Source organism: Brachionichthys hirsutus, chromosome 12 (assembly GCF_040956055.1).
Source record: "Brachionichthys hirsutus isolate HB-005 chromosome 12, CSIRO-AGI_Bhir_v1, whole genome shotgun sequence".
Lineage (NCBI taxonomy): Eukaryota > Metazoa > Chordata > Actinopteri > Lophiiformes > Brachionichthyidae > Brachionichthys > Brachionichthys hirsutus.
The window spans coordinates 8,283,671-8,298,611 of record NC_090908.1 but is presented as its reverse complement, the minus strand read 5'-3'; the positions used below and the strand labels follow the sequence as shown (position 1 = coordinate 8,298,611).

At 44.9% G+C, this 14,941-nt stretch overlaps 1 protein-coding gene across 1 annotated transcript; it reads left to right on the top strand.

Moving 5' to 3' along the window:
• The first annotated feature begins 9,796 nt into the window (after nucleotides 1–9,796).
• LOC137901982 (frizzled-7-A-like) lies at nucleotides 9,797–11,497 on the top strand. The gene has a single exon (XM_068746018.1). The coding sequence runs from the start codon at nucleotides 9,797–9,799 to the stop codon at nucleotides 11,495–11,497; it is 1,701 nt and encodes a 566-aa protein (XP_068602119.1).
• The last annotated feature ends 3,444 nt before the right edge of the window (nucleotides 11,498–14,941 follow it).

Genomic DNA, 14,941 nt, shown 5'->3' with positions numbered 1-14,941 from the left:
AAATTAATTTTAACACTTGGATTCATTTCCAGAGGGCCTTAAACTTGCGTGACCTAATGCTGACTCTGCTTTGATGCAAATCTATGAACTCTAGCTGGGGCTCTGTTGTAATATTAGCCTTGTAGATGCTCACAGCTGGAGTCAGAGCGGTCTTACGTCAATCGTTTATCATTTCAGACGTGATATTCTTCTGCCTCCCTTGAGAGTTTCATGCTGTTATTCTAACTGTAGTTTACATTCCACAACAAGCAGAAAAAAAAAAGCTGCGGCCGTGGATCGTCTCTGTGATATTATCAACAGCCTGGAGAAAGCCCAGGGTAAGACGTTTTTCATCTTTGAGGGGCCCAACGTTAAACGGATTCTGCCCAGAATCTAGCAGCATGTTCACATATACCGAGCAGCGGTGAGTGCGCTTTGGACCCCCCCACCCCCCCACCCACCCGGCCTTTTGGGAAAGCAGATCATATCTTCATTCTTCTGCTCCAAGAATACAAAGACTCCAACAGGACAAACCGGTCTGACATACTGTCCATTGACTGTCCCGCCACCGTCACTCTTCCGTTCAGTTCTGGCTTTGCTGCCTTCCTTTCTCACATTTATGTCAATGTACTTTTTGAAGCATTGTTTAGCAAATGGGTGAGACTTCTGTCCAAGGTTTCTGCCTGTTAAAGGGAAGTTTTTCCTTGCCTCCGTTGCCAAAGTGCTTGCTCTCGTGGGTCTAGTTGGGTTCTGCCTTTCCCGGCAGGTTTTTCCCTGCTAATCCTGTAAAGTGCCTTGAGATGACTTTCTGTTGTGATCTGGCGCTATATAAATAAAACTGAATTGAATTGAATTGAATTATGGGAATCTGTTGAAGACAATTACCTCCATGCTGTTTAAAAATCTCTTGCCATTGTCTGATCGGCCTCGCTATAGGTCGCTAACATCAACAACGGTGATCTGAACAAGTTGGAATGGAAAACTCTGGATATTGAACTGACGATCCTCACAGAGTAATATTAATGCTCTCATCAGAACCTCTCTGGTTTGGCTGCTATCTCTCCTGCTAGTCAGTCTCTGTTTCCCCTGCTGCCATCTGGAAGACAGGGTCAGAATGTGAACCTGTGTGCTGCAGGACATTTAAGACCCGGACTGAAATCATGACACACATCTGACAAGGAGACCTTTCAGGTTGCTGGTGCACTTTCCCCCCATGCCCCCTTTTACTACACATTGCAAATTCATGTTACTCCTATTCTACTGTGGTCAAACAATCGCTGCTCTGTGCAGTATCTGAAAGTACATTTTTAAATAATTTGTACAGTGCGAAATCCCCCCCCCCCCCCCCCCATCCCTTGACACTTTCCAAAGGAGCATGTCTGGACCATATTCCCCACAAGGGTGGGGGCCGCCCCTCTTTTGACCGGTTGAGTCATTGTCTGAATTTAAATGCCCAATTCCAGCATACAGTTCAAACAATGAAAAATACTTTCACGTGACTTTTTGACTGCTCTGTAAGCGTCCAGCAGTGAGTCTTTGAAAGCTGATCGATATCAAAAGTGTGACCACCTCAATGCTGACCTTGACCCACGCCATAGTAACTTTGGCTGCATTGAATTAAAGCTGCTCCGCCCAACGGTGCGTGATTTACTGCATGGATTTTAGACCACAGACTCTGGCGTGGTGTTTCTGTCTAAGTAGTTGAGATGTCAGTCAGTGAGCTTCCTGCTCTCTGCCTCTGGACCGAACACACACTCGGTCCAAATAAATCGTTCTTTCATCGCTCTGTGTGTGTGTGTGTGAGTGTGAGTGTGAGTGTAGGCGTGCATGTGAGTGTAGGCGTGCGTGTGCGTGTGTGTATTAGTAGTCCAGTACTGTAGGCTCTCTGTGTTGCACTGACAGACACAAACCAGCTGCCTGCATTCCTCTCTCTCTCTCTCTCTCTCCTAACTTCTTAAGGTCGACTCCCCTCCCCCTCTCAGATGACTGCCCCACACATATTTCTATAATGCTTCATATATACCAACCCTCTCACACACACACACACAGAGAGAGAAACCAGAGAGGAGTCGGCTCGCAATGACGACGGAACAGAGTTGGTCTTTTTTGGATGTGAACCTTTCACGCTCATCTGTTTGAAGCTGACGTGTTCCACGCCCGTCGCTCATCGTGTGTTGCCATGCATTTGAAATATGAGGTGACAGACATCCCATAATCCTCCTCAACCAATCAGGCGCATTTCCCCACTAGGCTAGCTTTCAGGCCGATTTCTGCTTTTCGCCGTTGTCGTTGCTATGGCAACATGACAACTTGCTCTGCGGATGCTTGTCTCACCTTGATCACAAAGGTCTTTCCATTATCCCTGACTTTTTTGTTTGTTTGTTTTTGTTGGGGAATAGTTTTTATTTTGGCACTAAATCTTTCAAATCAGATTTTTTTATTCTGGCGGGGGCGGGGGTGAACACAACTTTGATGTTCCTTCTTGATTGATGTGAGCTGATATTCTTCATCATATTAGAATTCATTTGAGGTTTGAAGGCACTTCCTTGTGACAATCCTCACCTGACAACGTATAATATAATATATATATAATATATAATAGAATGCAGACCCGACATCCTGCTGGTATCTGTGAATGTGTTCTATTCAGCTGCTAAATGATTCAACATGCTCATCAGCTAGTAGTTAACTTTGTCTGTTGTTTGGTACAAGGCCATTCGACTTCATCGGTGCATTTTTTTTAATAGTCGAAAACAAGGCAATGCAGATGTCTGATGTCTGATGCCAGTGTACCTAAAAGCAATCGTCACTTTAGAGTTTAACCTTCATAACATGCTCCTTGTCTGTGAAAACTTGCTCTGTGAGTTTTCTAATTACAAAATGGTATGATTATTCGACTTGATTGCAATTCAAGTAAGAAAAACAGGATTTTACTCACAGTGATTTTCTCCGCGATCGAGATCAAAATCCTTTCAAATTCCCCACCAAACGATTTGACTTAGGTTGCAGGTCTTTTATCATAAGCATTTGATACCTCAGAGTTACAAATGTTCAATAAATTGATGATCATTACATCTGAAACAATACTTGATATGTGGTCGCTCTTATAGGGCTAACAGCCCATGATTCCTTTTTGATTAATCTTTTTAAGCATGGGCTAGAAATATTGTTGTTGAGCCTTTTCCCGCTGTTCAGGGTTTTCCATTTGGACCCAAAAGCAGACCGAGGGACCAGGTTGCGGTTTTAAAAGTGAGTTTATTATCTTCGGTAAAAGCGTGAGAGGGTGATGATGGCTGACTGCTTGGCTTGATGGATCCTTGAACAGGGCTGGGTCTCGGCTATACGGCTTGGATTTCCAGAGAGCTGTGCGTGGCGATGCTTGGGTGGCGAGGGGTGGAGTTGACGGGCTGGTGTTGAGTTCCTGAGCGCAGTGAGACCACACGTTAGCGTACGGAGTAAGTTGGAAGGCGAAGACGAGGAACAACACCGGGTAAGCCAACGATTGCTAATGCTGAGGACGCTGAATGATCTGGCGAGGAATATTTGGGCAGCCGAAACTCTTATCCTGCAAGCTGAGGAGGAGGCTAACCACCACAATTTTCCTTTAACCATACACCATCGCTAAAATATCAAAATCCATTCATGGCGGTTCAAGCGATCCTACTAATAGTCAGACAGGTGGAGATTCAGTGCTGCCTCCTTGGCAGGCGTGCTACTACTACTACTACTACTACTACTACTACTGTACTTTTGGCTTGTCCCGTGAGGTGGTCGCCACAGCAAATCAACTTTTTCCACTTCACCCTGTCCTTTTGGCAGGGGTGCGAACCGCTCAAATCTTCCGACCTCACACCCTAGAGTTTGGTGGGACAGCCTGCAGCAGACAAATCTCATAAAACAACTCATGCCTGAGGCTCACTGTTTTTATAGCGCTGCAGAGAGGAATAGGCCCTGAGGATATTTTGTTGACTTTCCAGTGAAGTATCTGCGGCGCTCCTGCAGACTTTGCACATAAATCCACAGTCGGTACCAAGCAAGAAGAAAAAAAAACAACTTCACCTGACGTTGTGAATCATTTTCATGGTTTCATGACTTTTAGCAGAGATGCTTTTGAACATTATCAGCAGTCATTTTCTCTGTGTTATTGATGAATGAATCAATCAATGCAGTCTCTACTCTTTCCAAATACAGGCAACACAAAAATGTCTAAAAACCTTTATAATGAAGCCACACATAAATAAGGATTATGGCCTAAACATAAAATGACACGGTGCATTATTGAGTTCAGGCTTCAAAAGCACTTAAATGCTGGCAAGACCAACTCGGTCAGCCAACATGTCCTGAAAACATGTCCTCCCTCAAATCCAAAAACCTCCTCCGACCCAACAAAATGGCTTATGTTTTTCCACCTCTACTCCACATCTCAATAGTTGTTCAGCATTGGGTTTCACACGGTAGCTCAAATGCTTTGCATGGTGGTCACGCTTCTACTAAGCAAGCACGGCCTTAGCCATCAAAGTCTCCCTCTGTTTTGTTTATTTCACTTCGGTCTACTGTAAATCTATTTGCTGTTTGCCTAACACATTTTTCCTCTTCAGCAGATGTCCAGCTGCAGCAGACCACAGTCCAAACAGTGACTGACTGTCTGGAGACCCTGCTGAACTGCCCACAGCTGCTTGACCACGGCAGACACTACATATACATGCGCACGCACACAAACAAACAGCAGTTTAACGGTGGACTGCGTCCATTTGACCTGGTGCGGCTACTAACTGCTGCGTCATACGCCACAGGGACGAGGAGCATGGGAGTGTGAGTGAGAAAGATCAGAGTCCTTCCAAACCCTTTTAAATGACATCATCTTTCCACCATCCTCACCCCCCCCCCCAAATCATTTCTATATTTTCTGATTCCATGGTTACAAATTGAGTTTAGGTTGAATTTGCATGTGGGATTTGTGGTGCGATGTGGGTTGTCAAGATATTACTTGACAGTTGTTAAATATATTTTCAGAAAACCTTTTTTTTTTACCTTTCAAAATTCACTTAACTAGATGATAAATGCAATAAACAGGCAGGGGGGGCTTAATGATCCTGAATCAACAAGTCTTGATATTTAAGTGCATTTTTGACAATTTCAAAAACATCTCAGGACGAGATAAGGGTATTTCATGCATGCATTTTATGTTGACCAAATATGGAAGATGCTTTTTTTTTTCTCAGCATGATACTTCAATTCAATTCAATTCAATTTTATTTCTATAGCGCCAGATCACAACAGAAAGTCATCTCAAGGCACTTTACAGGAGTAGCAGGGAAAGACCTGCAGGGAAAGGCAGAACCCAACTAGACCCACAAGAGCAAGCACTTTGGCAACGGATGCAACGAAAAACTTCCCTGCAGAAACCTTGGACAGAACCTAACGCTCATAGTGGGTCGAGAAGAAGAGAGAGAGAGAGACATCGGTAGAAAGCCAGAGAGAGACAGCGACAGTGACAAAGACAGGTAGGAGGAGAGTCAAAGACAAAGAGATGGATCAAGAGTGACAGAGAGCAGGCGCAGACAAAAACATCATGTAACACTTGTCTCAGGATGTTTCTGGTGAAGTCTAGTTATTGCCAGAGTTACTTCCTGCAAGAACATCCGGACATGTGGGATCATCGCCATGTGTTCTTCAGTCATTATCAGTTGAGGAAGAGGCTTTTTTTTGTCCGTCATTAGTGAAATATTGAGAATCCTCAGTAAATCCTGATTGCTAACAGTAAAGTGAAACTGTTTATGTCTTTACATGTCTTCACGGGGCACATTCTGTTGGACAGCTTTAACAGATTAACTTTTTTGGACTTTTAAACATTAAACTATTTGTGCACCCCCTCCCAAACAATTTGTGCTCTGTTGGAATGCATCATTCTGCCACGATGAGGTAGTAGCTATTTCTGAGAGCAGTTAAGTACTTTCCTGTTTGTCTTTTGTTACCTCCGCTGAGAAGTTTATGTTTGTTGGTTTGTTTGTCTGTCTGCCTGCTATCAGATTTCAAAGATTTCTATGAAACTCCGTGGGAATGTTCCACATGTGGCGGGAAAGAATCCATTAAAATCTGAAGTGGATCCAGATAAATTCAGTAGAATTTCCACTCTTTTTAGAAAGTATAAATCAGATTTTGTTTTTTTACATTATTGTCAGTTATCCATGAATTATTTGAGGGATTGCCATGAAACTGGAATGTGCCAAAAATTGAACCGGTGGATTTTGGGGACGACATAGAACTACGGGATGATTCATAAAGATGAACTACTTGACGGATTTTCTACTTTTTTTAGTTGCACAGTGATATGCTTTTCTATTATTTGCTCATGCCGTTCCACATTGGCACAGCCTATTTTGACACCATAATAAATATGGAGTTTTGATACTATATACAGAATTCTTCAGAAGTTTTGGTATTTGGTAACACTGTATTTGGGGAAATAAAACATGTTCCAAAGAATAGAATGGAAAACATGTATAAATACAGTTCTGAGCAATGTCAGGAGTTGTGCATTTCTTTACTGCTCCAGTGGGATGTTCATTCATCAGAGTCCTGACAGCCACAAGACCTCACCCAACCATTTGTTTATTAGCCTTTGCTTCTATCCATCCAGTATTAAACTTGGTTCTGCAGAGATTGAGACTTGTACTATACTTTCAGTGTACTAACAACATTAATAGCTTTAAAGCCTAGATTTTTGCACAGCTAACAACTCGACTAACAAGTTGTACAGCTTCTCTGAGGATCGCTGTGACTCAGATTGATAATCTGAGAATAATGCAAGGCTCCCAGCGATAGTCCTTAGTCAATAGTCTGTGTGTGCAATTCAGATCATATTCTTGAGATAACGATCTTTTCTTTGCACACACTAAAACAGAGGGAGAAGATTTCACCCTCGTGGCAATCATCACCAGACAATGTAATGTTATTTACATGCAAAAAGGTGGATACTTTGATTGTTTCTGGTGGAAACATGCAGGAATGGTAGAACCATCCCACACACACACACACACACACACACACACACACACACACACACACGGGGGAGGATAACATGCAACAATCTTCCCTACCTGAAGATGCAAACAATGAAAGTTGTGGACATTCAAAGCAGATTTTTCTCACAGACACGTGTTAATCCATTTAATAATATCCTGTCCAGGGCTTTTCGGGAACCTAATACTTAAATACTTTTTATTGATTTGTCCCTCGAACGCTTATCCCAGAATGCACTGGGTGAGAGATGGGCAACACCCTGATCTGGAAACATTCAGACAGAGAAACAACCATTCACACTGAAATTGACATATACCAAATAAAATGACCTGATATTTTATTTTGCATTATCAGCTATGGTAGCTAAAGAGGTTTATTTTTTATTTTTCTAACAACAGAAGGCAATTCAAATGACTTAATATTATATGAAATGCATGAGACACAGTAAGGCAGAATATTATAAGCTATCTTTTGATGTGCAGGTCAAATAACTACATGTAAAATAAAGGATTATAATTACGTGACATTCAGCCAGACACAGTGGAGAACATAAAGCTTTTGAACTTAATGTGAAGGAAATGAAAGAAAGAAAGTGAATATACAGAACTGGATATGGTGAGATAAACCTTTCACTAGTTTTGTTCATTCTCACGGATCAATTTTAGTCATAGTGGGCATTTGATTGACTGAAGACCTTATAAAGACTATTGTGTCGCCAAACAGCAAACAGGAGGACTCGGTGAATAATAGCAGTAAGCAGAGTGGAGAACTTAGTAGCTTAAGAGCCAGACAATGGCAGTAAAATGTGTATTTGACATTTTCATTGCTTCATTCCATAATTACACAATTTAGTCCTTCTTTTGCTGAACCTGGAAGACATTTTAGAACGGTGAGATTTCAGGGGCGTTTTAGTCATTATGCGATCAAATGTATACATTTTAGAGCTAGAAATAAGTTTGTGTGAAAGTTTCTGAATGAGTGCTGGCCTGCCTTCATCTACTATGCCTTCTGCTTTGTAGGTTTGCTTTCAGCTGGAAACTGCTTCTGACTTTACGCTTTGGTTCAGCGTGTCTTTCTCCTTTCATTCCCTCTCTTTCTCCCCCCCCCCTGCCTTCTTCGACCTTCTTGCTTTTTCCTGTCCCTTCCCCCACCCCACCCAACCCCCACCCTACCCCCACCTTCTTTTATCCCAGCCACGGTCGGTAGAAACACACCAAATGCAGGCAGGCAAAGGCCACCAGGAACTTTCTTACACCTCCCACCCTTGGTTGCCTTTGGGCAGATTGATCATGCTGTCGCACCAAATTACTGCCGAGCTGCCTGCTGTTGCTGTTTCTTCCCACAATGACACAGATCGGGCTCGGAACTGAATTTGATTGTTTGCAGTAAAAATCCTGTCAGCAGTAAACAGCAACAGGTACTTGTGGTGATGGCTGTGGCTGAGTGGTAAGATGCTGGAACCCATTTAGGTTTTTTTTTTTTTTCATGGTTTACTCACTGTGCTGCAATGTGTTTACATGTCCCCAAACATAGTGAGTGACTGTGTAGAGATTCCATGAGGAGATGGAGAACTTTGCAGCTGCTAAAAAACCTTAAACTTGATGGTCTTGACACCTTTTTTGTTTGTTTGTTTGTTTTTTGCTGCCACTTTTACACACAAACAGGAAGAAAAAGTTAATGGAATGGCGTGCTTTATCTTGCTATTTTACAACAATACGCAGAGATAGACACAGGGATGGTAAATCTCGTCTGTGCTTACAATGCAGGTAATCAGAGTCAATTAGCATTTATTTCAACATCATTAACATAAATGAGATGGGGGGGTACGGTTTAACAATTTTACGTTTATACTTGCTTTTTTTAATGCGCTTAATACCAACATTTTAGTTGTTTAGTCATCATGAAAAAGTACCCACGATAGTTTTTTTTTTGTTTGTTTTATCTGGTGCGTGTATGAACATGAATCATTCATTAAATAATAGAAAAACAAATGAAGAGGGAATGATTAAAATAGACTGTTGGTAAGGTTTTATTTTAATTCGTCTTTACCCCCCAAGAAAATGAGCATTTTATTCTAAACTCCGCGGCGTAATTGCTGCGCACGTTTTCCTTCCTTTAAGACTAAAAGCCAATCAAGATAGAATTCTGTAGGAAAACAAATGCTCGGATTGGCTGAGACGCCGCATCGGTTTCAAGGCACCCAGTAACTCTGTCGAGGGGTGGGGGGGTGTGCTGTGAATGGAAGGGGCGCCTGGAAACCGGTGGAATCTGCACGAAGTGAGTCGCGCGAGCCTCCGGACTTCCAATCGCTCATCATGAGAACTGAAGCTCCGGATAAAGCCGAGTCGGAAAATGATGCAAACAAAAATGGTTTTTGAAAAAGTTTGAACTATTAGCTTGTTTGTGTTCTAAACACGAAGCGCGCCGGGATCGTTTTCACTCGAAGAACACGGGACTTTGAGTGCTCTTTTTTTTCCCCCCCACCGGACTGGGAGTGAGCGCGGACCGCTCGGAGTCACTTTACAAAGACCGTCGAGAAGTCATGACGCGACGAAGGGTTTTTCTTTTTTGATTTTTTTTCTCCAGAGAAAACGCAGGAAAAGACCATTTTACTGTCGTTTCAACTCGAACTCCGAAGCGAAAGTCTTTTTGCGACACTTGAACCCGTTTTTCTTCGCTTTTTTTTCCAGCCCTTTTCAAGTCGCCCTACTCGGATCAAAGTTTTTTTTTTTCCCCCTTCCCTCCCCCCACCTCCTCCTCCTCCTCCTCCTCCTCCTCCTCCTTCCTCCCAACTATGGCGGCGGCCTCGTCCCCCCCTGCCTCCGCGCCGCTGCTGCTGCTGCCGCTGCTGCTGCTGTCCGCGCTCACTTCCGGCCAGCACTACAACAGCGAAAGCGGCATTTCCGTCCCGGAGCACGGCTTCTGCCAGCCCATCTCCATCCCGCTCTGCACCGACATCGCCTACAACCAGACCATCATGCCCAACCTGCTGGGCCACACCAACCAGGAGGACGCCGGGCTGGAGGTGCACCAGTTCTACCCGCTGGTGAAGGTCCAGTGCTCGGCGGACCTGAAGTTCTTCCTGTGCTCCATGTACGCCCCGGTGTGCACGGTGCTGGAGCAGGCCATCCCGCCGTGCCGGTCGCTGTGCGAGCGCGCCCGGCAGGGCTGCGAGGCCCTGATGAACAAATTCGGCTTCCAGTGGCCCGAGCGGCTCCGCTGCGAGGCCTTCCCCGTCCACGGCGCCGGGGAGATCTGCGTGGGCCAGAACACGTCCGAGCCCGGCGGGCCGGCCTCGTCGTCCTCCCCTTACGCGCCCGACCCCGTGACCCTCCCGCCCAACGCGGGCCGGCCCGACCAGCGGCCGCCGCAGCACAACCAGTACCAGCAGTTCTCCTGCCCGCTCCAGCTGGAGGTGCCCCCCTACCTGGGCTACCGGTTCCTGGGGGTCAAAGACTGCGGGGCCCCCTGCGAGCCCGCCAAGCCCACGGGCATCATGTACTTCCGGGAGGACGAGGTGAAGTTCGGCCGCCTCTGGGTGGGGATCTGGTCCATCCTGTGCTGCGTCAGCACCTTGTTCACCGTGCTCACCTACCTGGTGGACATGCGGCGCTTCCGCTACCCCGAGAGACCCATCATCTTCCTCTCCGGCTGCTACTTCATGGTGGCGGTCGCCTACGCCGCCGGGTTCTTCCTGGAGGACAAGGTGGTGTGCGTGGACAAGTTCAAGGAGGACGGTTACCGGACGGTGGCCCAGGGGACCAAGAAGGAGGGCTGCACCATCCTCTTCATGGTCTTGTACTTCTTCGGCATGGCCAGCTCCATCTGGTGGGTGATCCTGTCCCTGACGTGGTTCCTCTCGGCCGGGATGAAGTGGGGCCACGAGGCCATCGAAGCCAACTCCCAGTACTTCCACCTGGCGGCGTGGGCCGTCCCCGCCATCAAAACCATCACCATCCTCGCCATGGGCCAGGTGGACGGCGACGTCCTGACCGGCGTGTGCTTCGTCGGCGTCTTCAACGTGGACTCCCTCCGCGGCTTCGTCCTGGCGCCTCTCTTCGTCTACCTGTTCATCGGGACGTCCTTCCTCCTGGCCGGCTTCGTGTCCCTCTTCCGGATCCGCACCATCATGAAGCACGACGGCACCAAGACGGAGAAGCTGGAGAAGCTGATGGTGCGGATCGGCGTGTTCAGCGTGCTGTACACGGTGCCGGCCACCATCGTGATCGCCTGCTACTTCTACGAGCAGGCCTTCAGGGAGCACTGGGAGCGGACCTGGCACATGCAGACCTGCAAGCGCTTCGCCGTCCCGTGTCCCGTCCATAACTTCGCCCCCATGACCCCGGACTTCACGGTGTTCATGATCAAATACCTGATGACCATGATCGTCGGGATCACTTCGGGTTTCTGGGTCTGGTCCGGGAAAACGCTTCAGTCCTGGCGGCGGTTCTACAAGCGCCTCAGCAACGGCAACCACGGGGAGACGACGGTGTGAGGCTCGGAGGGGCGCGGCGTGGTGGATGTAATAACCAAGGTCAAGGAGGTCAAATAGCTTTCATTTTTTTTGTTGTTTTCATCTTATGAATTAGGCTTACTGGGACGCAAAACCAAACGTAAATCTAAAAGTCGCTGATTTTTTTACGAATATTTTTCACGTCATCATCTAAGATTTGGATCATGAACTGGTGTAAATAGGAATACTTTTCCCCTGGACCGATGAAGTGTCTTTTGAATATAGAACGACATCCATATTATTGATTTATATCCTTTTGATATTTCAAATTGAATGTACCTTCTTGTCTTTCGCTGGAGACTTTCTCGGTGGAAAAAAAAAAAGACTGGGACGGGTCGAGCAGCGTGAAGGTCAAAGGGGCGGTTCCCTCCGAACAGCCGCCGCGCTCTGATTGAATGAAAGCCTTTTATACCTGCGTTGGCTCAGACTCAGACTCGCTCAGAGGTCCGACGTGCCGAGCGGCTTCCCAGAAATCCCAACTTTTTAATTCATTATTTTATTTTTTAAAGGAAAAAAAAAAGGATTGTTCAATATAATTTTCTGTATTGAATGTTCACTCCGAAGGTGAATGAAGGTTACGTATTGGTTTGCACAGATCTCCTAAAGCTTCTAAATGACTGATTCACCACAGGATGACCTGGATCACACGCACAGAGACCACACACACACACACACACACGCATGAATGAAGATACAGCAGCTCATTGTTTGTCTCTGTGTGTGGTCTCTCAGCTGTCCGACACCCCATCCAGAAGACTTTTTTTTAAGCTTTTAAGACATTCAAAGCACCGTTTCAAGGATCAGATATAATCCAAAATGGTGGAAATATGGTTGCTCAGAATTTTTTTTTAATGTAATGGTGTCTTGGATTAAGATGATTTTTCACATTCATGTCTGTATTGTATCCTTTTATAACTGCATCAGCCTTACTCTCATATAATTTCACTTGAAGTGCTGAAACGGCCGTCGCGAGCAGACTGAATATTTGCGAGTTTTTAAGTCTCTTACTTTAGTGTCTGTTCTACCTTACGCCAGCCTTGAAAACGCGTTTGTGTTTTTCTACCTGCAAATGAGACTATAATGTTCAAATAATCCCACTCCTGGGGACAGAGGTCAACATTAGAGTTCTGTCCGGGACCGAATCCCTCAAGATATTCCTTTTTTTTATGAGAATAAAACGTTTCACTTAACGCCCACTCTGAGACGAGGACGTTTTTAATCATGACAGACTGAGGTAGTACCGGTACATGATTTACAGACTTGTTGTTGTTGTTGTTGTCCCTTGCAGCCTGCAGCGGTGAGGGCAAGACTCGGCATCGTCATCTTTATAGACCTGGTATTCTAGCTATTTTAATGTATGAAGCTGTGTCCTGAAACCACATATACTAATACTAGAAAACACACTTATGTACCGATCTCCATTTTTATGCTGTTTTAGCAGTTTGTACGAAAGAAATGTCATATTTTTCTTGTGGAATGTACTACATACCTCGAACCCTGCTTAAAGGATTGGGATAGGAAGCGGGGCGACGCCCCCGCTACACGAGACGCGTCTCTTTAGCCTGACGATGCGTTCGTCTTGTACGTTTTCAGAAAGAACATGAGTGTGGGGTGTGTTTTTTTTTTTAATATTTTTTTATATTGGAACATATGCAACCTACCAAGTAAACGCAGACTCTTTTCAAAGGCATATTGTATTTATGGGGATACTCATTTGTGTCTTTTATCTGTTTTTTTTAATGACAAGTCTGTTCTATGTGTACAGTTTAAATAAAAGCGATTCGGTTTGTAACAGTGTCCTCCTCTCCCCCCCCCACCAGGCCCCTCCCGGTGGTTTGTCCTCATTCCTGACCTCGGAAGCAGCAGTTGACTAAACAATCTCGGGAGCTTTACTTCAGACTGTTTTGCCAACATGGTATTTACTGCAGCAGAATTCAAAGCAAAGCCCCCCCCCCCCCCCCCCCCCTGCACAGAGCGTCCCCTTTTGACAGCTTAAACCAATTTAGAATCCTATTGCTTTCACTCACTGCCCAAACCTTGTGACGACGCAAAGACGCGTGACTCCGAGCGTGAAGCGAAGCGCTGCTCAGCGAAGACATTCGGCAAACAAAAGAACGATCTTCACCCTTCAGTGTCTGTCGTGAAAAATCTTAGGTTTTTCTGCATTAGCAATATACAAACGAGTAATCCTGGGTAACTCTGCGTTTAAATTTCACCCAGCTCTTAGGTTTGGGTTCGTAGATCCATGGAGAGACTTGTTTTAAAGTCTGCTCTGAGCAACATGAAGCAGTTTCAGGTTAAAAAGACGTCCTAATCATCAGCATTGTAACTGTAGCTGAAATAAATCTTCTTTAGACAATTTAATAGAATGTGTATATTTTATATTTCCCCGTCAAACACAGTCGTGTGGTTTAAGTATAAGCAAGCCAGCTTGAATTCAGTCAATACTTCAATTCTTTTCTTGCTCGTGTAAAAGTCACCCCACCCCAAATAAAACTTTTGTCGAGCATTCCGATGAATCAGTGTGTGATACTGCAGCGCCCTCTACAGGCTGGCCGAGCAGTTGTTTTGTTTTCAACTCTAAATTTAGGAAACCTCTTCTGGATGTTTGGAGTGGGAACATCACATCAGACACAAGTAAGATTTAAGATACCCCCCCCCAGAAATGATGTGGATTACTTCCCACTGGAGTGGAACAGCGCCAGGGTATTTTAGTTAATCCTTTACCTAAATAAAATTAATCTTATTTTGTTCCAAAGTAGCATTCCATGACAGTTTTAGTGTAAAAAGTAGAGTAATCAATGTTGGATATTGACCAATTTTGATTATTACTATGAAGCTTAGATTATTTAATTGTGATTACAGTAATCAGACTAAATAAATAAAAACTAAACACTGAAATTAGATTGAAATTGTTTAAGACTCAACATGCGATTATAAAATATTTGCATTCATTTTATGTACATGAATATGGCCTTTAACTGCATCTTGTTTTTTTCGCAAATGATTTTATGACTGCTATTGATCATCATTGTTATTCTTGTGACACTTGCATACACCTCTCCACCGTTGCTGGGCTCTACCTCCCTGAACTGCCACATGCAAACCCCACCGCTGCCAGCAGAAGCCGCAGCCACAGCCTGGATATCGGATACCTGACGTAAACGAGATGATTTGCAACCCGTCTGATCATTAGCCATGCATGAACTGAAGTAAACTGAGTGGATCCTGAGGTTTCACCGTGTGAAGTGTGTGTGTGTGTGTGTGGGGGGGGGGGGGCATGTTTGGAACTGGAGAAGAGATGCATGTATATTAGCAGCCCGTTTGGCAGTAAAGTACACGGTCCATAGTTGTGAGACACAGATCCAGTAGCAGTCATTTTTTTACATTGTTTTCTACACTACAGATCAGTTTGATCGTCTGTTA

What these genes read in the sequence shown, in the direction of transcription:
- LOC137901982 (XM_068746018.1), top strand. Translation starts at nt 9,797, where the DNA reads ATGGCGGCGGCCTCGTCCCCCCCTGCCTCCGCGCCGCTGCTGCTGCTG.